This window comes from Crocodylus siamensis, chromosome 15 (genome assembly GCF_052110815.1).
Source record: "Crocodylus siamensis isolate JL-2025a chromosome 15, ASM5211081v1, whole genome shotgun sequence".
Taxonomy (NCBI): domain Eukaryota; kingdom Metazoa; phylum Chordata; order Crocodylia; family Crocodylidae; genus Crocodylus; species Crocodylus siamensis.
This window is the reverse complement of record NC_143409.1, coordinates 3,460,261-3,484,547: the sequence shown is the minus strand read 5'-3', so window position 1 is coordinate 3,484,547 and position 24,287 is coordinate 3,460,261. Positions and strand designations below refer to the sequence as shown.

At 47.3% G+C, this 24,287-nt stretch overlaps 2 protein-coding genes across 7 annotated transcripts in view; one reads left to right on the top strand and one right to left on the bottom strand.

Annotated features, from left to right (window-relative positions):
- The window catches only part of PIAS1 (protein inhibitor of activated STAT 1), a 92,528-nt gene extending 83,736 nt beyond the window's left edge, over positions 1-8,792 (top strand). For 3 of the 4 annotated variants that reach the window (XM_090028692.1, XM_090028690.1, XM_090028689.1), the window contains exons 10-14: positions 227-357; positions 879-1,056; positions 2,817-2,959; positions 3,270-3,307; positions 4,559-8,792. In XM_090028692.1, the coding sequence (XP_089884818.1) occupies positions 227-357; positions 879-1,056; positions 2,817-2,959; positions 3,270-3,307; positions 4,559-4,855 (787 nt within the window). In that variant the 3' untranslated portion in view covers positions 4,856-8,792. The remainder of the gene's footprint in view (positions 1-226; positions 358-878; positions 1,057-2,816; positions 2,960-3,269; positions 3,308-4,558) is intronic. The other variant, XM_090028693.1, reaches the window with a different exon arrangement.
- Positions 8,793-12,909: 4,117 nt separating this feature from the next.
- On the bottom strand, positions 12,910-24,218 carry CALML4 (calmodulin like 4). Of its 3 annotated transcripts, none has more exons than XM_090029032.1 (5): positions 22,490-24,218; positions 22,363-22,393; positions 20,698-20,838; positions 19,039-19,227; positions 12,910-13,196 (listed from the first exon to the last, which is right to left on the bottom strand). In XM_090029032.1, the coding sequence occupies exons 1-5, from the start codon at positions 22,490-22,492 to the stop codon at positions 13,099-13,101; spliced, it is 462 nt and encodes a 153-aa protein (XP_089885158.1). In that variant the 5' UTR covers positions 22,493-24,218; the 3' UTR covers positions 12,910-13,098. The 3 variants fall into 3 exon arrangements, with proteins under 3 accessions (XP_089885158.1, XP_089885159.1, XP_089885160.1); XM_090029033.1 differs by having other exon boundaries at positions 20,698-20,796; XM_090029034.1 differs by lacking the exons at positions 20,698-20,838; positions 22,363-22,393; positions 22,490-24,218 and adding an exon at positions 20,380-20,658.
- Between the last annotated feature and the right edge of the window lie 69 nt (positions 24,219-24,287).

Here is a 24,287-nt window from a genome sequence, read left to right as displayed (position 1 = left end):
TTATCTAAAGTTCTCAGAATTTTCTTGGTGAAAATTATATATGGGATGTGGGAAGCAGTCTGATTCTTTCAGCAGATTAGTTTGTTTCTCTCATTCAGTTACCCTGTAAGGTGCAAATTTACCCTGCTTCTAGTTTAGTTTAATCTGTGTTATGTAAATCCAGAGGTTTTTTCCAGTCCCTTTTTTCTTTTTTTGAGGATGGATAGTAAGGGTGTTTGATTTACAGGTTGTTTATGGAAATCTTGAAGTACTGCACAGACTGTGACGAGATTCAGTTTAAAGAGGATGGGTCATGGGCTCCTATGAGATCAAAAAAAGAGGTGCAAGAAGTCACTGCATCTTATAATGGAGTAGATGGTAAGTCTTAAGTTCCTTGAGGTACAGACCATGTTGCTAACCCACGTTGTTTTAGTATTTAAAGGAAACCTGTAATGTTGCCAGCAATTAAACTTATGCTCTATATATACCTATACATATACATATATCGCCAGATCTGTGCTATTTTAAAAATAGGAATGTGCTAATGGAAGTATTAATTTACTGCTGCATCTCACCAGCTGAATTTTCTGGGTTTTGCTCTATAGCAAAGTATGATGGAGCAGTTTTTTAATAGATTTGTTGTTTTTATGTGTGTGTGTGTGTGTGTATATAATATAGCTTTTTATCAATTGGGTTTAAGACACTGGAAGAGTAACATTAACATTTCTTTGGGTTTGGTCATATTTTTAAAGCATTATTACTTTACAGTCTTGTTTTCTTTTCACATTTGTTCTGATTCATAAACTTTATGCGAAGCATGTTATATTTCATTTCCTGTGTTGACTCTACTGGCCATCGTGGCTTGAGTATTTGATGTTATTTCTTTGAACTTTTCGTAGGGTGTATAAGTTCTTCCTTGGATCATCAGGTATCTTCTCACCAGCAGTCGAATAAGAATAAGAAAGTAGAAGTAATTGATCTAACCATCGATAGCTCCTCAGATGAAGAGGAGGAGGAACCGCCTGCCAAGAGGAGTTGTCCTTCCATCTCTCCTGCCTCGCCCCTAAATAATAAGGGGTAAGAATAAAGTGCATGCTTTCTTAGTCAAGGTGAAGGTACATTCATCCTGAACAATGGAAATGGTTTTGCAGACATTCAGAAAGCCTGAGGTGGAATCCACCCAATCAATCTATGCAGGTTTCCCTAAACTGTGTAGATTAAACTGTTAATGAGCAGAACTCGTCTTCGGTTGGGGAAGACAACAGATGCCTGCAGTGGTTGAGGCCAGAAGGCGAGGGGGTGCTCCTGCGTGCCTCCCTGCTTACCAGACATTGCCATGGGTAGCAGAGTGGGGACCACCCCTGCTTAGCTGCTTGGCACATGCCCCCAACCCCCTGCTGTCAGCCACAGGGAAGGGGAAGCCAGCATAGAGTCTCTCCCCAGCCCCATGGCCGGGGGGATGGAGGAACAGAGTCCCTGGTGCTGCCCCTCCCCCCCCCTTGCCAAAGATGGGGTCTGCCTGACTTGGGGGAACCCTGCACTGCAGGAGTTTCTCCCCAGCCTGTGGGTGCACATCTCTGCCCCTCAGTGAGTTGCTGCCTCTGCCCCTTGCCCCAGTCCTGGCCCCCCTGAGCTGGGGTTTGCCCAGCTGGGGGGCGTCTTGTGTTGTGGGGGTTATGTGGCATTGTATTGTAACTGGAAAATTCTCTGTTCTCGTTGTCCCCTGATTGATGCCCCAGATTACATTTTGACTGTGGCTCAACTCGCCAGATCTGTGCTATTTTAAAAATAGGAATGTCTAATGGAAGTATTAATTTACTGCTGCATCTCACCAGCTGAATTTTCTGGGTTTTGCTCTATAGCAAAGTATGATGGAGCAAAGTTTTTAATAGATTTGTTGTTTAATTAAAACAGCTTTGACTTACTGTAGTTAAATGCTTTTGAGAAGCCAGCATCTTTTCTTTAGCAGAGATTTTTGAGGAAACACTCAGCACACCAGGAAACGAGAAGAATATCAGGGTGCAGTTTGGGGCATGTCTGTTTTTCAGTAATTACTATGAGCAGCCTAGCAATACAGGACACTAGAATAACCTGATGGAAATAAATAGCCATATTGCTGATGGAAGAGATTTCACAAGCATGAGGAGATGAAAAAATTGGCATCGAATGGAGATTGTTACTCCTCCTAGTAATGTAAACCACTCAGTGATCACTTAAAGCTCTTCAAAAACTTTTTTGGCCATTGTCCATAGCTAACTTCTTGCATAGCACGTGAAAAATGGCTGGACTATTGTGCTGTGTATATAAGACATAATCTGTAGATTGTTTTGTCTGGACTCATAATGACTGTTCTTGCAATTATTGTGGGCAGTGCTCAAAGCTCTGATTATAGTTAAGGTTGTCTAACTCTTTCTATGGCAAGATCATGTTTTCAGTTTCTTTAAGTGTTTGAGCTGAAATTCTCTTTATCTTTTTTTGCCAGCTAAAACAGTGTAACTGTTTCTGAGAACAAGGTTAGGAGAAATGCACAGTTTTGCCCACGTTTTAAAAAAACAAACCAAAAGGAACGTGTGGATTGTTGCAGCATCTCCATATTTTGGAACTAAAACTTTGGAATTTGGCAAAACAGTTGCCTTAATGTGACTTTGGCACCTTTATTGTATGCATGCTGCGTTGTAGATTGTGAGTTTTTAGTATTTGTCCCTTAAACCTCTGTAAGAGGCATACTTGCAGGGGGCAGCAGCAGAGGTTTGCAAGCATCTCACTTGGACACTTAAAATCAAAGATACTTTTCCACACTTTGTAAGTTTTTGTTTTAATTTGTTTGTTTCTTGCAGCATTTTGAATTTACCACACCAAGCATCTCCCGTTTCAAGAACCCCAAGCCTTCCTGCTGTTGATACAAGCTACATTAATACATCACTTCTACAAGACTACAGGCATCCATTCCACATGACACCTATGCCTTATGACTTGCAAGGTAAGCTGTATACTGCTGTTAACTGCAAATTAAGTTTTCTCTAGGCAACATGCAGTATTCTGAAAGACTTAGATATGCAGTTGATCAGCAGTCCAGTAATATTTTGTGGTTCATAGATGATAACCTACATTAACACCTTGTGGGCAGAATTATTTTCAGGTTTAAAAACAGTAAATTTCTCTTGCAAACTTTACTAAATCAGCAACTTCTGATGCAACTTGACGTCCTAGTATTGTATTCTACTTCTGTGTATCGTGGCAGAGGGGGATTCTTTTGAGAAACTGAAAATCTTTTGTTTTGGCTTTCACAGGATTAGATTTCTTCCCCTTCTTATCAGGAGACAATCAGGTAAGTTATAGAAAAACAAGTAATGTAGCTTGCTTGGACTTATTACAATAAACCCTTCTGAGGGGGGACTTGCAAGTCAGAGTTAGAACCAAGGTAGATGTTTTTGTAAAACTTGGGATAGAAAGAGGGCGTTTTCTGAAAGGTACAGCCATGGACATTGTTCTGACAGATGCCCTGCCTCTGTTCCAGGACAGAGCCATAAATGCATTAGTGCATGTGTACCACAAAGAGAAACTGAGCAGTTTGTTGCTGTTGTCAATAGCAAGTTGTGCAAAATGGAACAAAGTGGTGCGAAGACCAAGTTGCAAATATCCTTAAAATGTAAAAGGGTATTTGTGGCAGGCGAGTCGTTTGAAGCTTAAAGTTCTCCACTTGGTCCTGCTGGTACCCATCGCTATGGGAGCACAGCCACGCTGTGAAGTGCCATGCTCTTGTTGATCTGATCCGTTTGATTTTGAGGCTGCCCTTCCCACAAAAGGCCCAGGGCAACTTACAGTAAAAGACAGAATAACTTGTAAAACAAAATAAAGTAAGGAAGTATAACAAAGAGTCCCTGTTCCTTCTCCCTTGACCACAGAATTCAAAAGCAGGCCACCCTGGATGGCCTGCAGTCCTTTATAAAGCCCATAGGCTTCCCCTCTGCAGCTCAGATTGCCACGCAGTGCCTGTCGGTATCCTGGTCCTTCCCCTCTGTGGGGGATGTTAGCAGCCCCTCTGTACCTGGGGGCTGCTGCAGTCAGTGCGGGGCCAGCAGCAGAAGCAGTCTTCAGCACTTTTGGGAAAGGGGTCTGAATGAGCCCTGGTATTAATGATTAGCAGATTATTTTAATGGTCCCAAGTGGTCTGTGGCTTAGTTTTGGCCAGACTATTTCTTCAAGAGTTGAACAGTTTCTAGCTAACATATGTGCTTTGGAGAAGAAACTGCACTGCTTCCCGTCACCCAGTTGTATCTCACCATACGCTGGTGTTTTGTGGTACTGGTGGTAACCCATTAGGAACTAGTATCAGTAATAATTTTGTTACCAGCTTTCCTCTGGCATCAGAAATCAAAGTCCCTGGAGATAAAGCTTGCTATATGGGGTAAAATATCTAATAGGGTAGTACTCTGATTACCAGGGTAGACCAAAGTGGCCAGCTTCTACAATTCATGAGGTTTACATTACTTGCGTGCTTTCTCCTTTGTTTGTGCCACTGTGAACAAAACCTTTGGAGCCCAAATTATAACTTTAAAATGTCGTCTTTCTTCCCTAGCATTACAACACCTCCCTTCTTGCTGCTGCAGCTGCAGCAGTTTCTGCATCGGATGATCAAGAACTTTTACACTCTCGTTTTTTCCCATATACTTCATCTCAGATGTTCCTTGATCAATTAAATGCAGGAGGAAGCAGTACACTCCCAGCCACGAATGGCAGCAATAGTGGCAGTAACAGCAGTCTTGTTTCCTCCAACAGCCTGCGAGAGAATCATGGCCACCCGGTTGCAAATAGAGGCGGCGCAGACGCGGCATCAATCTTTGGCATCATACCAGACATTATTTCATTGGACTGACTTGTGGACTAAATGGACCTGTCAGAAAGAGGAGATCTTTGTGCTTGGTTTTACCTTATTCTGTTTAGAAACATAGACAAGACTTTTTTTTTTCCTTTTTTAGGAAAAAAAAAAATTGACATGTACAGAGAACAAAACTATATTTTCAGTTTTACTTTTGTATATAAACCTAAGCTGGCTTGACTGGTAAAACGATGACAAAAAAATACAAAAAAAAAAAAAAGAAAAAAGAAAAAAAATCCCTTCAGTTCACTTTTCTGGATTTTACACCTGCACATTTATCCTGTGAGTTACTCCTTTAGTTTGGACACACGTGGCATTATTTTCTCCACGCTTAAGTAAGCAGTAAAAGAATTGAGTATCTGACATTTTAATTTATAGGAAGTTTTTAAAAAAAAAAAAGCCATTTTCATGAGGTGGTGGATTCAAATATCCCTCAGATTTTATTAGGTTTTAAGCAGCATAAGCCCTGCCTAGACTGTTTCACAACATTCCCTGCATGGGCAGGACATCACTTCTGGGAGTGTGGTAGGGTTTTGTTTTGTTTTTTAAAAAAAATGTCATTTCTGGTTCTACAAGCCTTTGTAGCCAGTCGGTCTGTGGAGATCCATGTGCCTCCTAACACGCTGGATTCTCATCTAGTGGGCCAGTTACTAAGCTTGATTAAAAACTGGGGCTGAATCATTACTTTAAGCCTTGCATGGTCTTCCATAAGACAGTGTTTTATAGAATTGAACCTCTAATAAAAGCTTTGATACCTACTCTGCAAATTTTTATTTCTGTTAAGTATGTAAGGCTTCAGGCCACTCAGTACTTAAGCGTGTGTCAGATTTTAAATTGTGGAATTTCTCATGCATTTCAAAATTTGCCATGCACTGAAGTAGCCTGCTAAACTGGGGCTTACACTTGTTCTGTAGGGAATACCTGCTTTTTTGGCCGCAGCAGATCAAATTTCTGCTAAAAATTAACCTGCCAAGCAGAAGGAAGGAAATATGATTTAAATGCACTATTACATGGTTTGTGCAGCAGCTGACAGTGGTCATGGTACATCATCATCTTCTGGCTTTACATGTATAAAGGTTAACTTAATATTGATTGTTAAACATATGAACCCTTTTCCCCGCAAATCTTAGCCCACTGAACTGTACTGGAATGTCTGTGTGCAGAACTCTGCTAGGGTAAGTGGTTACAATTATTATTTTTTTCCTTTTAGCCTCCTGGTCATTTTGAGTGATTCCTGGGTTTTCTTTTTTTGTTTGTTCATTTTGTTTTGGAGGGTGTCCCCTCCACCCCCTCTCAGTACGCTTATATTGAACTGTGAGCCATACTTGTTCCCTGATTTTTTTTTTTTATTTTTTTTTTCCCCACCCCTTCCCACCACCACTTTTTTTTTTTCTTTTTTTTAAAGATGTGCATGACATGGGAAACTCTTTTTTAGAACTTCTGGATCATTTGGACTGATCCATTCTTGTTAAACAGTGAAATGTGTAAATAGAGGGAAAGCAGTTTTTCAGGAGATTCTTTAAAAAGAGAGGGCGGGGAGGGAGGGAGGTTATTCTATTGTGCCCAAAGTCTTCATTAGAGAGCATTACTATGTTCTCTGGTGTGAAAGAATATTTTTTTAGCTAGTTGAAAGTGCAGGTAACAAGGTTATCAGGAAAGATAGGAAGGAATACTAAAATTAGCAGATTCCTATCTGAATTTTTATGTCCAGAACTGTTGATGTCAGCTGGTTGCTTTGAACTTTGACAAAGGCCACCTTTTGCATATGAAGTTGTCTCTTTAAAACCTTGCATTGATTTAAAAAGAAAAAAGAAAAAAAAGGAAGAAAATTACCTTACTCCAAGTAGAATTAGGTATTACTGTCTGATCAGTTGTATGGTAAATTGGAAAGCTCACATGAATATGTGGCATCAAAATTGTTTTTAGTGTCTTCACAGCATCCCTCTGCCACTAAATAGTTAACTTGAATTTTGAAAACAAAATGTTTTGTGTTTATATGTATATGTGTGTGTATATATGTATTTATAGATGTGTGTGAGTTCAAAGTGAGTTAAATAGTTTTTCCCATGCATGTGTATTTCATACATATCTGGCTGATTGATATATTTATCTATATATCTACAGATATATAGATATATGTATCCCTATGCACCAGGTTTATAATTTATTAAATGTCAGTTAAAAAAATAAAAGGAAATAAAAGGATAGAAACCAGGAAATACTTCATTTCTAAATCAGTCTGATTTTTGAGGCGATGAAGCCACATTAGAAATACCAGTTGTTAATAAAATGTAGTCATACAGCTATTGGGTAATAAACCAGTCATTTCAAAGTATGTGCTTCTGTATAATATCTTGTGTAAATCTGGAGGAATGTAGATTCCTCCAGGCTCACACCACTAGAACTGGGAGCAGATGTGGTCCCAATTTCTGAAACTGGTAAGAGGATAAAAATAATGACACTCAGGGGAGCTGATGGCCACTTTACATCTGAATTGTAGCAACATTTCTACCAATTGTGTTGCATTAAAGGTGAGCTGAAAAGCTGCTTTTCTGACTCCTAAAAATAAAAGTAAATTCTTGGTAATATTATGCTGCACAGAAAGAATCTAAAGTCATCTGATGGCACCCTTCCCCTTTCATTCCTCCATCATCTAAATAAGAGCAAGAGGGCTTTTCAGTTCAGCTTTTCCATTTATTTTCATCTTGTTCCACATAGAAGGGACAGCAAAAGCTCTTTAATCCTCCAGTGTGGTATTTGTTCTGTACGTGCTTTGCGGGTATTTCTCTCCCATGCCAGTATGTTTTGTAAGACTGATAATTTTCTGGAACTTAGCATTTGATCACGGCTAACATGACTTTGTAGAAATACTCAGCCTGAGTTCTCTGGCAGTTCATTATAAATAACTATAGCCCCCATTTCATTTGCGTATTGATTAAAGGTTCAGTAAAGTAACTCATTTGTTTTGGCTGGTTTGCAATACTGCCGAACTGACTGTAGATTACAAGATGGTCGAGTCTGTATACTTGTCAGAGTAGTGGTCACTTTTGTTGTTTTTTTTGGTCCTTCAGTTCTTCCAGTAGAAGGGTAGATGTGTGGGTGTGCACATGCTCATGCGTGTGTCTGTTTGTGTTCTGTTAATATTGTGTGGGTACATATAGATACACACAGATATGAGGAAATCAGTGGCATTTGAGTAGCAGAGATGAAGTGACTTTGAATCACTTTTATGGGCATTATTGAATACATCCTCTAGGGGGAAAAATATACCATACACGGCTATAACTGAGCATTAAAAGATGTCATAAGTACTTCCATGAATATATAGGCATTATTGCAATTCTAGACCTGCTCCTTACCCTACGTGGCAAGGATTCAAGAAGCCCTCTCAAGGATGGGGGATGGCTTGTGGATTTGCATTGAACTGTCTTGGAGTTGCCTCCTAACTGAAAGCTAAGGACTGTCGGGAGACCGTTGTAAAAGTTAATCCTTCACTGCATTAAACATTTCAAGGTTTTAAAGCACATTTTAAAATGTATTCGGAAAGGATTTCATTTTATCAATATAAGTGTTTTGTTTTCTTTTTTTTAACAGAACTTAGGTTTCTAACAAGGGAGAATTTCTGGTGGTCCCCAAAAGTGCTGCTGTGAATTGTTATAATTATCAAAGGGAAAATGTATATAAGCAGAATATTAAAAAGTTACCATTAATTCCATGAATTTAAATCTGTGATTCATTGCCTTAAAACTTTCTCTTAGTTTCCATATGGCATGCCAAACCAGTAAATGGCTTTTAAAAATGTATAGTAGACCAATGTCAGTTTGTATAAAAGTACCAAGTGAAAATATTTATTACATGCATTGGAAAAAATTGTTTACCTATTGAATGTTACCTGTTTATGTAGAAATCTTTAGATGTAATAAAAAAAGGCATTCAGCTATGCTGTATTCTCTACTGTAAGTAATGCGGGTTGCTCTCCCGGAGTGTGAATCGCACAGGAACGTGTCTGGGACAGTCAGGCTTCGTCTGTGAATGTATCCCCTGCCCTGAAACAGTACTTCGTACTTTCAGGTAACCCGTTGCACGCACCGCTCTCCTTGCCTCTGCCAGAGGCTCTCTGTTTGTGCAAGGACATATAGGACACTGTCCCTCATCTTTACTCTGGGCCAGTTTGCTTCTGGGTAGCAGTAAGAAAAGGCAGTGACACGGCGTTGGGTTCTGTTAGGCTTTGATTTGCTCAGTCCCCATGTCCCATCAAAGCTGTTACCACATCTAGCCAAAGCGGTGGGTTTCTAGTAGTTGAGTGCTATGGATAGTATGGAAAAAATTAACCATCTGTATTGGATCACTGGCAATAGGTGTTGATATAGATGGTGTGATGTAGTGCTGTGTGGGGATACGCAAGCTCACTCCAGCTCGGGAGCAGTAGAGCCGTGTCAGTGCATCACTCTACATAGCCAACTAGCTGGTGATGCTGGGCCCGGGGCCCGAGCAAGTCCTGCCGCACACTGCCTTGCTTTGTGAATATGTACCAGCTTGTGCAGAGCTGGCACGGGTACCCCCATCTCTGCGCTGCACAGACCGACCCTGTATTTCGCTGCTTTCCCAAACGAGCGGCTGGCACGCATCTCCCAAAGGGGGTAGTGAGGAGAGCAGCAGATGGGCCTTGCCTGAAATGACGGGGTTTTTTATCACTTATAAATGGAGGAGACAGGATCATCTTTTTATGATTGGTCAAAAGCAAGGTCGTCTTTCTTACCAGAGTCCCTCAGTAGCACCTTCAGCATTTACCTTTTTTAAATGGGAGTGTTGTTGGAGTGTGAAGCTGCTCCTCTTAGTGGATGCTAGATGGACGCAACAAGGTAGGTCAGCAGAAATCGCAACCCCTTAACACCCAGTCCTGTGCTCTTTGAGGACTTAAAACAATTTAGAGATTTTTTTTTTTTAAACCTATGAGGATTTGTTTGTCCTGATTATTTTGTGGTCGTTATATGTTTCATGGGGAACTGCAAGTCAAGTCTCGATGGCCAAATGGAAGCTGGGCACAGGTACAAAGGCTGTTTCGGTGCCTAAAGAATATGACCCAGTGATGGGTATCTAGGGTCCTAGTCTCTTGTGTGCCTTTGGACAAGTCCTCTGCCCTCAGTGTGCCTCAGTTTTTCCATGTGTAAAACGGGACTGATGCTCATCACCGCAGAGTTTGGGGCCATAGTTATTCGTTGAAAGGTCCAACGGCTTGTTTGACTAGGCTTGTCCAATCTGTTACGGTCGTGGCTAAACATGGGCACACACAATGTGGTTAAGATCCCGGTCATGCAGCTAACCAAGCAAGTGGATCCCCAGTGGTGCCAGTAGGGCTGAGTGTGAACGCCAGGGCTCTGCCTGCTTGAAACCAGGTGCAGGCTTGCAGCCATCAGTAACCATGCCTGGCTAGTGTCTCCCTGCTAAAGACCTGGACTCTTGTGGCCTTGTCTACCAGTCAGTACCCCTCCTCCCCCCCCCCCGGTAGTTGGCCCCGCCAAGGGTTGCACAGCTCTTCTAGTCGGTCTCCATCCCAGCTCTCTGCAGTGATGTGTGGCTGATGCCTCTGTGCATCTCTATTTGGACACCAATTCCCTGATAAGTATGCAAGCACTTTCCGGGAATACTGTATGTAGCTACACCAATAAGATCCCTGACTCCTCTGAAGCATGTCAGCAAGTCACACCTCAGTTGTGGGTTGATAGCGGAGAAGTACTTTTTTAAAGGTTTCATAGACTGTGAAGTTCTGGTTTATAGTTTTAGGTTCATCTGGTTTGCTTGATATATTGAGGTGCCCCACAGAGCATAATTAGACTGCAGCAGCTAGGTTTTCATTTAAAAAGAAAGTTTCTAGCCTTAATGCCTATAAGAACGATGTCTCAAATGTGAACAGTTCCCCTTTGCCCCCATCTCTCACCTACTGACCACCTCAATCGACATTTTAAATGATTGGCTTTCTTACGTACCTACTGGCCTCTGGCTGCTTTGCCTCTCCGTCCAGGAAGAGCACAGATCATCTGCAGACTTTTCCTCAGCCTGATGAAGAGTGTTTGTGCCCGAAAGCTTGGTAAGAAGAATATTTCCAACTATTTGAGTTGGTCTAATAAAAGACATTGGATTTACCCAAAGAACCTTGTCTGCCAACAATTCAATACACTGCTTTCCTTGGTTTGCAGATAGTCTGAAACAGTGACTGAGCAGTGTGGGCATTGCCCCTGCCTTTACTGTTCAATGACGAAGCTAACGCTGCAGTCTAATGTTGGTCTTCTTTCATTATTGCTCATTTTACAAATGGAAGGGAGCCGGATTGCTGCTGCAGTGAAAGAAATAGCAAGTGCCGAAAGCAGGGGAGGCCTTTTGAATCGAAAGGGCCCTGAGGAAGGATGAAGACCAGTGAACAGAATTAGCAGCCATCCTAGCAGAGACTTGTGTTACCTCGCTAAGGAAATGAACAGATGTTTAATTGCAGCGTTACGACAGTCGACTCTGTTCAAGCCTCCTGCTGATGCCAGAGGAGATCTGCACATGGGAAATGTATGGAGCCATGAGTTTCATATTGTGGTCAGCTGCACCATTCTTAAAACTGGAAGGTGACCCTCTGGTGACAAGAGTTTAGATAAACGGGAGGGGGCTTTCCAGGCTACAGTCGAAGAAATAATTTTGTGACTTGTTAGGGGCTCAGTACAGATCATGTCCGCAGAGAAGATTTTCCACTCAGCTGTTTGTGTCCTCCTGCATTCTGCCAGGGCTTCCGACTATCTGTAAAAATCCAGGCTAAAAACACCTGTCTGTAAAGTCTATTGAAACATTGAGCCATCCATAAAAACTCTCAGCAACCTGGAGCTGATTTGAAGGTCTCTTGTGAGAAGCAAAGCTGGAGTTAAGCATTGAAGGACAGAGCAGACCACCTTGTGCCTCCTGGCCCCAGTCATCTGCTATTGATGCTGCTGTTGGGTCCTGTTGCCTCCTAGTAACATTGCCACATGGCAAGTAAACAACTGGTCCTCTTTTGGAGGTCCTTGCCAGAGCAGGGTGTGGGGCTGGCAGGGCCAAAGCTGGGGAGGGGGTCAGGGTATAGGGACCCCTGTAGGGGGCAGTTTAATCTGCACACTTTTTACTGAAAAGCTTTTTTAGTATGGTTGGTGTTAAATGCCTACATTTCAATCCAACCCTTGTCCAGAGCCTGGCAGGAGAATTACATTTACACTCTGTAAGACGTATGTCAGAAAAAAAAAAAAAAAAAAAAGTTTGGCTGACAGTAAAAACTGTGCATTGTTGGTTTAAAAAAAAAATCTTGGGTTGGCAACCCTGTACTCTGCCCATCTGCTAGGAATATGTTCTGGGCACCCCTCCCAAGTGCCTCAGCAGTAACGAGCTGCCTTGGCCAAGTACTACACATCTCTTCTGAAAGATTAAAGCAACCACCTAAGTTCATGGAGACAGTTTTAGAAATGGATTCATCTGCCTGATTTCATAAAAAGTGGTAGCACGAGCACAGCAGTATGGAGGCCTCGCTCTTCCTCTTCCACTCTCCAAGTGCTTATACAAATGAAGTAAAGGATGTGTGGTGCATCCCTTCAGTTTTCATGGACAACGAGTTTTCCTTTCTCTGAGTTTAGTGACCAGTATTTCCTGGATTCTGTTTGGAAGAACTCAAATCTTCCTGACTGCTCTCCCTGCCCTAGAAATAGGTTTCTGGTTGTACCTTGAGTGTGCTGTTGTTTTGGCATCTCGGTAACAGCAAAGTATCAGTGAGTTGTGTCGTGCAGATGTGCTCGGGGCCTAGGCAGTGCTGTGATTGCCAAGGTTTATAGGTGGCATAGCCATGCTCCCTGAAGTACCATGTACAGAGGAAACTGTGTGCCTGGAGTTGGGAAGATAGGGATATCACAAGCCCTGGTATGTTCTGTCTCCAGAAGAGTTATCTCCATGTGATGTTAGCATAGGCCACAAATTTTCCCCTGCAAAAAACTTTAAAGACCTTATTAAAGAAGAACCTGTCAGCTGATTGTAAACATGACAAGTTTTATATAATGTTGCAATTCATTTATTGGAAATAGTGCATCAAACATCTGACACGCAATGCTCCATCCCAACTGACAAGAGAAGGGAAAAGATCTTCAAAGGCAAGCAGGAATGACTCCAAAGAGTCCAAAGGAACTGAGGGAAACGCAAAATACTGGTTGCTACTTCCTTTATGCCCACTGCTCTTCCAAAATTCAGTAGTTTGTGATGGGAACTGTGATCCTACGGATGAAATCTTCGTATTTTATTATCCCATTTGGTCCAACCTTGGCTTCCTTCAGAAGGTCATCCACTGCAAAGAATGGACAGCATAGCATAACTGTACTGATTTTTATGCTGAACCCTCCAGTATTGAAATTAATTGCCTCAAATATTAGTAACTAATATATACTATAGTTTTTAGAACACAGACACAGACAGATTTAAGAGCATGGAGCAGTAATGAGGACATCTGACCTGAAAACAGTTGGAGGCATGGGTTAGGTCCCCAGCTAGCATGTAGCTCCACTAAAGCCACGGGAACTACACTGGCCTAATAGCCTTGTCTATGTAGGAAACGGCCAATGGTTTAACCAAAAATGCAAGGTTCTTCACCTTGGGAAGAAAAACCTGCAGCTTGCTTATAGGCTCGGCAGTGCTACGCAGGCTAGCACTACGGAAGAAAGAGACTTGGGGGTCACGATTGACCACAAGCTGAACATGAGCCTTCAGTGTGATGCTGCAGCTAGTAAAGTGAGCAAAACGCTGGCTTGCATCCATAGATGCTTCTCGAGCAAATCCCGGGACGTCATTCTCCCCTTGTACTCGGCCTTGGTGAGGCCGCAGCTGGAGTCCTGCGTCCAGTTTTGGGCTCCACAATTCAAAAAGGACGTGGAGAAGCTTGAGAGAGTCCAGAGGAGAGCCACGCGCATGATCGGAGGTCAGGAAAACAGACCTTACGACGACAGGCTGAGAGCCATGGGGGTCTCTAGCCTGGAAAAGCGCAGGCTCAGGGGTGATCTGATGGCCACCTATAAGTTTCTCAGGGGTGACCACCAGGACCCGGGGGAACGTCTGTTCACCAGAGCGCCCCAAGGGATGACGAGGTTGAATGGTCACAAACTCTGCCGCGACCGATTCGGGGTGGACATAAGAAAGAACTTCTTCCCCGTCCGAGCTCCCGAGGTTTGGAATAGACTGCCGCAGGGGGTGGCTCAAGCACCTTCAAGACACGTTTGGATGCTTACCTTTCTGGGATCCTGTGACCCCAGCTGACTTCCTGCCCCTGGGGCCGAGGGCTGGACTCGATGATCCTCTGCGGTCCCTTCCAACCCGAATGTCTATGAATCTATGAAAATCAGTTCTTAAACTGGTCTGACCTGCACTTGAGCAGGGTTGCCTCAGTACAAAAATGGGTTTAAACTAAACTCCGTTTATTAAAGCTAAACCAAAAGAGAAGACTTGCACTTGACTGACTCGGTTTCCATGCATGCCTTGGGTAGTCAAATGCCACTTCCTCACATAGACTGACCTTTAGTGTTACAAGCAAGTGGGCAAATGGAAAAAAGAACAGTTTCTTCTTTCTGACTTTAAAACGTATCCCTTAATGTTGGAAATGTGTGGAAGGTACAATTTGCCAATATGCCTGTCTTTATGGGTTGAAGACGTGTTGTCTTCCAGTGCTCTGCCTTCCAATATTGACCCTCCCTTTCCTAAAAACTAAGCAATTAAAAGGGAGTTGATATCTTTTCGTTAATTCCTTTCTCATCAAACGTGAGAAACGTCATTTGTACCAAGTTGCTGTTGAACTGGATGTACTCTTTCTGTTCCTACATTTCAGGAAACAACAGGAATCTTGTTACTTGCTCCCGCACGCTTTTTTGATTCTTATAAGTGTTTGGTTTTAGTAGGTGTTCATTTTAACATCCAATGAACTCCACTGAGCTTTGGGCAACAGGCTTGCAGACCATAGGGCCAATCCTCTGTCAAGCAGAGGCTAGAGAATTGCTTTGATCGTCCACGTGGAGTCTGTTTTAGAGGACCACGTGCTGTCTCTGTTGCTTGCGGCCCGTGGCCGTTGGACAGTCTTACCGTGGTTAATTATTGTGGTGTTCTTCTTGCCCATTGACACGTGCATCCCTCAGCCTTTTAGTCTGAGACTCCATTGATGCTGGAAACCCCACCCTTTGTGCCTCCCCCAGTAGGGACCTGTGATGGACACCTCCACTCACAGAAGGGGAAGTTGTCTGGATTGCCCAGAAACTCGGGGCCTTGGGTGCTGTCAACATCCTCTTCTGCACATAAGTGTCTTGGAACATAAAGCCATCCACTTGGCATGCCCTGCTGTTCCTCCCGATACCCCAAGGAACCGCAGATGCAGTCCTCGCTCATCATGAAGTCACCCCATAGGGAAGAACTAGGTCACTTCTGCTTCCTCAGGAGGCCATGAACTTTGCACATCTGTCTTCCGATCCTTCCTCCGGCCCTGCATCTTCCAGGGACTCTGAGCTCGTGGGCAGGCAGATCTCAAACCACCAGCAATGGTGACTGAGGACATTGTGCATGGCAGGACATCTCTCAAGCTGGGATCGACCTCTTATTTATCACAGACAAGACCAAGAAATGCCAGGAATTCTGCTCCAGAAGGGGCCCAGATTGGGACCCTGCATGATCCTTCCCTCATTGCCCGGAGGCCAGGACTCTTCCACTTCCAACCCCTGCTCCCTCGGTGTTCATTAAGGCATGGCCAAATTGGGTCCATCTGGCCAAAACGGAGCTCATGTAGCCTTCACTGCCTGCTGGAAGGACATTCCTGTCCTAGGGGCAGCTACATGGAGCTTGGTCCACAGCTTTGCAAGGCTTGTCTTCAGGTAGAGGTTTCCAGCTCCCGCTGTTCAATCAAACCCCAGGACACCCCCTCCTCTCGCCCAAGTCAAACAGATCCTGCCTTGTTGGTTGCCAAGAGTGCGATCCATGCAACTGGTCACTGGAAGGAAAGACGATGGCTCTTTGAGATGAGGACTCCCCTGTGATGAATAAATAACACAACACGTTTTGCCCCCACGTGCTAGGGAGCACTCTTCCAAGTCTGAGTTTTGGTGAAGGAGGTGGCGGGGTGCTGGGCCGAGAGCACGAGGGCTTGTAGGGCGCAGACGCCACCGCAAGGGACATTGCTGGCCCCAATCATCCCGTCTCCGCGTGGGGTGAATAAAATCTTTGTGGACAATGGGTATTGAAACACTACAGTAGCTGTAAGGTAAGTAACTGTCTTTTTATGTGATCAAGAGGTCTAATATTTCTACTTTCAACTAAGAGACTATCCTCCTAGTAACCGTATCTTTTTAAAGGGTTAAACTTAGGGTAACCCCTGGCCGTTATACATGAGAAAAAAGGAAAACGCTTTATTCTTTTCTGTAAAATAAAAAAGGTAATACATTGAAGAAAGGGAAGGGGGTTTTTTCCTGTCTTTTTTTGTGTTTTTGAAGCTACTGTAAACAAAGCTACATGCCATTGCCAGCAGGTAGTGAACATTGCAGATGACAGTGAAATCGAGTCTGAGCATCAAATATTTATTGCAGTTCAGGAAGCTGAGTTTAGGGTGTCAGGCGAAGGTCTGCGGTGGATGTCTTGTGAGAGAAAACATGGCTTGAATCTATAACGCACCGTTGGCCTTTGGGAGACGAACCACATCTCTGCTCTTGGAGGAATGTGACCTGCCCCCCATAAGATGTTGTTAATTGTGGGAAATATTTCTATAATGTGTTGCTCTTTTATTCAGCTCTCATCACTGCGGCGGTGCCTTCAGATTGTAAAAAGCTGCACATGGTGTTTTTCCTGCGCGTTCTCCCAAATCGAGGTGTGCTTTATTCATAGGATTCATAGGTGTTCGGGTCGGAAAGGATCTCGGCCGATCTTCGAGTCCAGTCCCCTGCCCTGGGCAGGAAAGAGCGTGTCGGGGGCAGACCCAGCCATGTGCGTGTCCACCCTCCTCTTGAAGACCCCAGGGTTGGGGCTCGCAGTGCTGTCATATTGGGCTATCTCCCAGACGGCTGGTTTAGCTACCGATGGTGAGGGTTGCTCAGGCTGTCCCAATGAAGCGTGCGCTCTTTGTTAGCCCTAGGAGGGACAGCGGTTGTGCCCATGAAAAGCCTGGAGGAATGTGTGTACGAAGTCTGGGTCTTACTAAGTGTTACCAACTGGGTCAGAACGAGTTAGGAGGCAGGGCTGAAAGAAGTAGGGTGCTTTAGGCTGGAGAAGACGGAGGGGGAGATGGCGATCGGTTTCAAATATCTGAAGAGCGATTATAGAGAGGATAGAGTAGACTCTGGCCATAGGGGACGGGGCTAAGAGCGACGGCCTGAAGCTGCACGAGAGAACATAGGTTGGAGATTAGGAGGAACTTTCCACCCACGACGGTGGCCGAGCACTGGAACAGGTGGCGTAGATGCAATCTCCGTCCTGGGAAGTTTCCAAGAGCAAGTTGGACAGGCTTCACTGGGACGGTTTATTCAGGGATGCTCCTGCCTTGAGCAGGAGACTGGACTAGATGCGACCTTGTGAGATCCTTTCCTACGATCCTCCGCCTCCTGGCGAGTCCTAACCTAGCAGAGAGCCGATCACTTCAAAGCTCTTCGGCCTCCTTGAGCTGCAGCGTGGCAGAAAGTGCCTGTGCTCGGAGGCCTTGAGAAGGAGCCAAAATGCGAAGCCTGCGGCCGGTCCCTTTTGGAGGAATAAAGCGACCCGAGCGTTCAAAGGACGGGGCGGTAGCATCTGACGGCGTTCTCGCCCTCTCTCGGAAGTGGCTTGTCTGATCCCCCTCCAGTTTGGACCAAACGGTTTGTTTTGTGAGCAATGAAGGAGAAAGCCCCCTTTTTTTTGATGCTCGCTACGCGCTGGGGAAAAGATCAGCTGTACAAGAATACCTTCTGATCCGTTTGATGCCCCTTGAGAGCTCCCTCCTGTTGTACCCTGGAGGGAGATTTCGGACAAAGGCGCAGCTTGTATGAAATGTCTTTGAGAGACGTTTAATCCAAAAAAAAAAAAGTCCCTCTGTGTGCTCCTTTCAGCGCTGGGAGCGTTCCCTTGCGCCTGGAGCCTGCACGGCCGAGCACAGCGAAGCTGCCTTGGTGGGCGTTTTATCCGACAGGCATAGCGAGCAGTCCCCATTCAGAAGAAAACCTCCCTTTCCCGAGGCGATTGGGAGGGAGAAGAAGGCGGGAGCCGCTCCCGGACAACGCAGCACGTGTTGCTGCTGGCGCCGGTAGAGGCAGGGAGCGCAGCCAGGTTCAGAAAGGGACCAGACCGATTCATGTAGGGAGCTGCACAGGCGGGGAGGCATCCTCTGGTGTCCCTAAACCAAGCGGTGGGTGCGAGGGAGACAGTGGTGGGAGATGGGTCGCGTTCGCTCTTCGCAGCATCTGCTACGGGCACTGTCTGAGACTGGGCGTTGGGCGAGATGGGCCGTCGTGATGCACCGTGGTGCTGCTCGTGGCCTCGCGTTCTTACGCCTCATCTGCCAAGCACCAAACTTCACTTGCTCTGGGCGCGCGGCTGGCGCCAACAGAGACTCACTTTAGCATAGCTGCTCCGGGCATGCGCTAGCATAAGGAAGACTGGGATGTGGCCTCGAGTTACTGGTTGACCTACCTTTCCTGCAGGTAAATCCTGAGAGCTTGGTTCTCACAAGGTCTCCTGCCTGCAGGTAAGTAGCCTCCTCAATGTTAAAGTGCATCTGGCTCCATGCTTACAGTCTCTAGCTTGTGGCTATCCCCCTGTAGCAGCACTTGGGCTGGCCCTGCCTCCGGTTGCCCTCGCCTCCTTTGGGCAGATCAGAAGGCAGCCACGAGAGGAGGATGAGCGCACGCGATGTTGCAAAGTGCCGTGCTCAGCGCTGCCCTGAGCGCCGCATCCACGTGACGATGCAGGCAGGGACAACGGTATCTCATTTTCCGTGTGCCCCAGGACACGCCGCTGCAAGTAGAAAGCATGCAATTCCCCTTCTACTCTGCTCCCTATTGGGGTTGAGCATTTGCAGTGTAGATAAGTTTGGGCGCTAACCGGCTACAGGGGTTTCACCATCCCGTCTCCCTCCAGGGCAGGCCGGTGGAGCGGGAGGGGGCAAAGCCCGGGCCGTAACCTGCTGCGTGACACCGTACCTTCCTCCTCCGAGAGCTTTTCTCCCATCTTGGTGAGCTTGGCTCTCAGCTCGGACACGGGGATGAAGCCTTTCTTCTGCCTGTCTATCATGGCCATGGCTGTGCGGATTTCCTGCTGCGGGTCTTCCTGCTGCATTTGCTTGTACATTATATTCAGAAAGGTGGAAAAGTCCAGTTCTGCTCTCCGGTCTGGAAATGCAACAAGAACCAGGGGGTTATTGTGATCTGATGAACATTATTTTTCCTTTTGTGCTTCCTCTTTCCCCAGAGACCGGTCCCTTCCCACCTGGGCTGGGTCTGCTCCGTCTCTTCCGCATTATTACCACTGGATCCAACCAGCCCCGGCCTTTCTTTCCGCTGGCTGACTTATGCCCATTTGCTTCCTGGCATGCTACTACCACTACACAGAAATGCAGCCCTTGGAGGGGGGATGCTTCGCCTTGCCCATGAAGGTGTTGACCTTCAAACAGGTACAAAGCCTCCCGTACTACGTTCGGATGTTTGCTAAATGAAGGCAATCCCCTGGAGACCCAGCCTGTGATAAGTGGCCGTGGCACTTAAAGGTAAATGAGGCTCCTGGGTCTTTGCTGTTCTGCTGTGTCCTTAGGACAAGCATTAAGGACGTGCACGGTTTGGAGTAGTAACTCCCTCTTTGCCTATCAGAAAAATAAGGAAAACCAGGGGTGATGCCTCGAGAACTAGTGGCAGGTGCTGCCTCTTTGGGGTGAGAAATGTGCCTCCAATTTCCTTCGGCAATCAATGTAAGGACTCTCATTTGACCTTTCATTGCAACCCAGTAGGTTTTAGAGTGTGTTTGGGGAAACCGTTCCTGCCCGGGAGAGCAGGGAGGCAGTGGAGGAGCCCAGGGATGTGGGGGACTGTCCTGCCCTGGAGGCTTTCAGGAGGGTGCTGGGTGAGGCTTGGGCAGAGGTGATTTAGGAGCAGCCTCCTGCATTGGTGCAGGGGCTTGGACCAGTCGGAGGATCCTGCGATTTGTCCAGTGACCCCGGTCCTTAGCAGCAGCACCGCTGTGGCTTTGCCAGCTGTTGTGCCAGCTGCTAATTCCAGGCGGATTCGGTCCACCCCCTCGCCTGCCTTTCCTTTGATCCCTGCTCTGCTCTCCTAGATGAAAGCACCGTGTTTCCCACCCCCTGCTCTTTGGCTTTGAAGGGCTGCAGGCTCCTAGCTCACCAGAGCAGCAGCACCCGGGGCCTCGGCAAGATGACCCCAGCCCTGGGTCAGACCAGGGGTGCGTCCAGCCCCGTATCCTGTCGCTGACAAGGGCAGTAGTGGATGCTTTAGGGGGGAGCGCGTATGAGCAAGGCGTGCATAGCGATCCACCTTAAAACCCAGCTGGTTAAGGATGCTGGAGGTCCTAGGCATCCCGGATTGCGCTGAATGTTTCCTAGGCACCTCTCCCGCTGGACGTCCACGTCTCGGGCTACGGCAATGCTGATTTCAAGCCTGGTCTGCGATTGAAGCGTGTTCGCCTTCTCCACCACCTGGCGTGTGGCTTGTTTCGTGACTCGTGTCGGGGTAGCCTACCCGTTACCCCGGGGCTGTCTCGCCTACGTCTGCCCGGATCCCTGCCCCGCTCCGTGCTGCTGATGTGTCCTAGAAAAGCTCCCAGCGCCATCACCCTGGCCCCGCTGCACTTACCAATTTTATGCCAGAGAAGGTGCCTGTCCACCTCCGACGGAGTCGGGCTGGCTCCCAGGCACCGCATCACGGTGATCAGGTCGCTGGCTTTTATCTTGCCTTTGTGGTTGTTATCGTAGAGGGAAAAACATTCCTTGAACTCTAGTTAAAAACCCCAAAATAACAGGTTTTGCTGCCTCAGATGGCTTTGATTTGAAAGCACGGTTTCCCCACCAAGCCACCCATCGGGGAGATAAAAAGCAAACTAGTGCATTTAACCGAGCTGGAGATTTTTCTTTTCCTCTTGACCCGGCACAGTCTTGTGTGGAAATCGCGGGGTTTTGGGGATTGTGCTGTGCACCCCCCCAACCCGGGGAGTGGGCAGGGAGGAGACCAAAGCTTTCCTCTGCTGCTATTGCCTCACAGCGCTCTTTGGGGTGCTACTCCCCCAAACCTGAGCCCCCCCGATCCTCTTTGCACGCAGCTGGCTCCTCCGGTCTCCCCAGCCTCGCTCCCCAAGACGGCCCCTCCCAAGCCACGGGCCTGTTATAACCAGAAGCATCTTGGTCTTTGGGCTCCCCCAGAGGTTTTGGCATGCTTTTAAGCCTCTCCCCCGAAGTGGCAGAGGGGTAAAATGACTTGCCCAAGGTCCCCACATTGCTCTTGGCTCTGCTCCCCAGGCATGCCAGGGAGGTGCCTCGTGCTCGCAGCCTCACGCTTTTGGAGAAGCGGTCTCCCGTGGGGTGCAGGGAGACCAGGAAGGGTCCAGCGAAGGGTTATAACAGGCCCGTGGCTTGGCAGGGGCCGTCTTGGGGAGTGAGGCTGAGGAGATCCTCTTTGCACGCAGCTGGCTCCTCAGCCTCCTTGCACCCCACGGGAGACCGCTTCTCCAGAAGCACGAGGCACCTCCCTGGCACGCCTGGGGAGCGGAGCCAAGAGCAATGTGGGGACCTTGGGCAAGTCATTTTACCCCCTGCCAAGTCTTGCACTCGGGACCAGGAAGGGTCCAGCGAAGAGCAACACAACTGATTTAAAGACCTGGGAAGTGGGACTTAGAGGGAAAGGCTGAACGAACCAGGCGAAGAGAAGACCCGGCGTGGGATTTGAGAGCAGCCTTCAGCTACCCGGTGGGGAGTTGCCCCGAGGATGGATGGAGATGCTGTTCTCTGTGGCCGCAGGCTGGGGAGCAAGGGTCTTGCATCCCAGCGAGGGCAAGGGAGCTTTCTGACTCGAGCATTGCAAAGGCGCCTCGAGATGCTGTGAAATCTCATCCCTGGAAACTTCCCAAGAGCAGGTCCAACAGGCATGGGGCTGGGGTGGTGCAGTCAGGCAGGATCCTGCCTTGAGCAGCATGGGCTCAGTGTGGCCTCCTTTCCAGCCCCACTTTTCTAGGACCCCTCTCGATCTCCAGAGATTGCCCCAACCTCCAGAGCTGCTGCTCAGAGGGGTTGGACAGTGAGATGTGAATCCCCCCCCGCGCCCCAGGAAACCCAGCGTCCTTGGCTGGCACGCAGACCCGGGGATGCCTTGCGTGGCAGGACGGCGCCTTGCACTGTGTCTCGCGTGGCCGCACGCGTCCCCGCAAACAAGAATACCAGGTGGCAAAATGACGAAATGAGCTCCCCCAGAAATGAGCAGCCAACTTCTTAAACTGACCCTGCTCACGAAAGAAATGACGGCACCTACCATTAATTTGATCCTGGGACAGGAATTTTGCCTGCAGCACGACAAATAAAAAAGAGGAAGGGGGAGAGATGGGTTGGAGAGGGGGAGAAGACCCCTTCCCGCTGAGCCCCCCAGGCTTGCCACTCACCATTTGTGCAGGAGCCGCCCGCCCCGTCCCGTGTGCTCGCTGCCTGCGTCCTGCGACCGGCTTTCTAGTTGATTAAAGGGCTGAAGTCCACCGATGCTGGGTGGAGAACGGCAGGAACTGTAATAAATACCCTGCTGCCATGGCTACCAGCCCGGATCCACGCTGCAAGCGCCCGGCCGCGGCGCGCGTGGGAGCTGGCAGGGACGAGCTCTGACAATGCACCCGGGATTTCGGGCATGTCGTGAGCAATGAGGGGTTTTTTGTTTCGCATTCCCCCCCACCCAAAAGAGCTGGAAACTAGAGGCAGAACTTTCCCGGGCCTAAATTTGAGGTCGGCTCAGCCCTGGGGTCAGGCGGCATAATGAGCACAAAAGGCTCAGTAATCCCGAAAAGATTGCAAGGCGCCACATGCTGCGCTTAAATACCGCCCCTGGGAGACAGGCTGGTATCTAATGAGGCTGTTTAGCAGGGACGCGGAGGGGTTATCGATTCCTCTGTGATTCCTCATGGTCGGGTTTTGCTGCTGGGCAGGGGAAGAAGTTGTTCAACTTTTTAACTGCGTGCCCTGGCCGAGCCGCTTGCGCTGCGCTCGGCTTTGGCAGGGAGGGTTGCATTTCAGCCTCTGTTTCTTGGTTGCTGCTTTTGTGATTTATCAAGGGCTTTCAAACAAAGCCTCCAAAAGCTGGATGGTTTAAGGGAGACTGGAGAGCGGGGAGGCTTGTGGCATCGGAGAAGCCCAGCTCACCGGGAAAGTGGTGCGGAAAACTGCTTTTTATGAACATTTCTTTAACCAAACTAAATTCCTTGAAGAATAAAATCCTCCCCATCCAGCTCTCAGTTCGGAAAGCCTAACCCACCTAAGAGACCTGGGAAAATGAGGAAAGGATGAGTGTGACCTTTGAGACGGGGCCGCGAGAGGAAGCAGGAAGCCGAATGGGGAGAAGGAGGGGAAAACTGAACCAGGAAGTATTGCCGGCTCACCTGGGTGGGAATTATTTTGCACAAAAATATTGATGAAATCTGCGCTCTTCGCCAAAAAGCAGTTTTTCTTGTGGAGTTGCACAGATTCAAAATGGGGTTTTTCCAGCTTTAGTGTTTCCTCTGAGATGAGACAAAGAGGGGGGAACCCCCCCGCCATAAATGTGCATACACGGGACCTGAATGCTGGAGAAGCAGGGCTGCAAGGGATCTCCAGAGGTCACATCTAGTCCGACCCCTTGCTTGAGGCAGGGTCATCCCAGACCAATTCCCTGTCTAACCTCTTAGTCAAACTAGTCAGCCCTGACCCAACATGAGACATCGCACCTGAACCTGCCCCGGATAAAGCGGGGGGACCGCGGTGGCCAACATCCTGCTGCTGCAAAAGTTAATATGAGCTTCAAAGATCTCGGGAAGAGGCTGTGCCCCCATTACAGAGGAAGGCAAACCCCCGCCCCTCCCAGTCCATACCAAGCTCATCGCGGGATGAAATCCCTTCCTGACCCCTGTACAGCATCAGTCTGACCCCGAGTGCAGGGGCAAGACCCTCTCGCCAAGGACCCTCTGGCTTGGGTCCCAGCAGAAGCATTGGCACAGCCCCGTCCCCATCCCCAGCCTGGGCTGCTGCCAACACTCAGTGCCTCCGAGAAAGGCTTAAAAAATAAACCCTGACACATGTAGGTGCAGAAGGGGAAAAAAATTCCCTCCCAACCCCATGCAGCAACCAGTACGCCAGAAGCCTGGGAAATCCCTCTGCTCATTGTCTCGGTGGAGCGGTTGGTATTCCCATTCCCCCTGTGCAAGGATATATGTTGTAGCT

Excerpts from the sequence above, each read along its gene's own strand:
- CALML4 (XM_090029032.1), bottom strand. Across the intron at positions 20,839-22,362 it reads GTCCCAGGATCAAATTAATG|AGTTCAAGGAATGTTTTTCC; the intron begins GTAGGTGCCGTC and ends GTTTTTAACTAG. Across the intron at positions 13,197-19,038 it reads AAAGCTCTCGGAGGAGGAAG|TGGATGACCTTCTGAAGGAA; the intron begins GTACGGTGTCAC and ends CATTCTTTGCAG.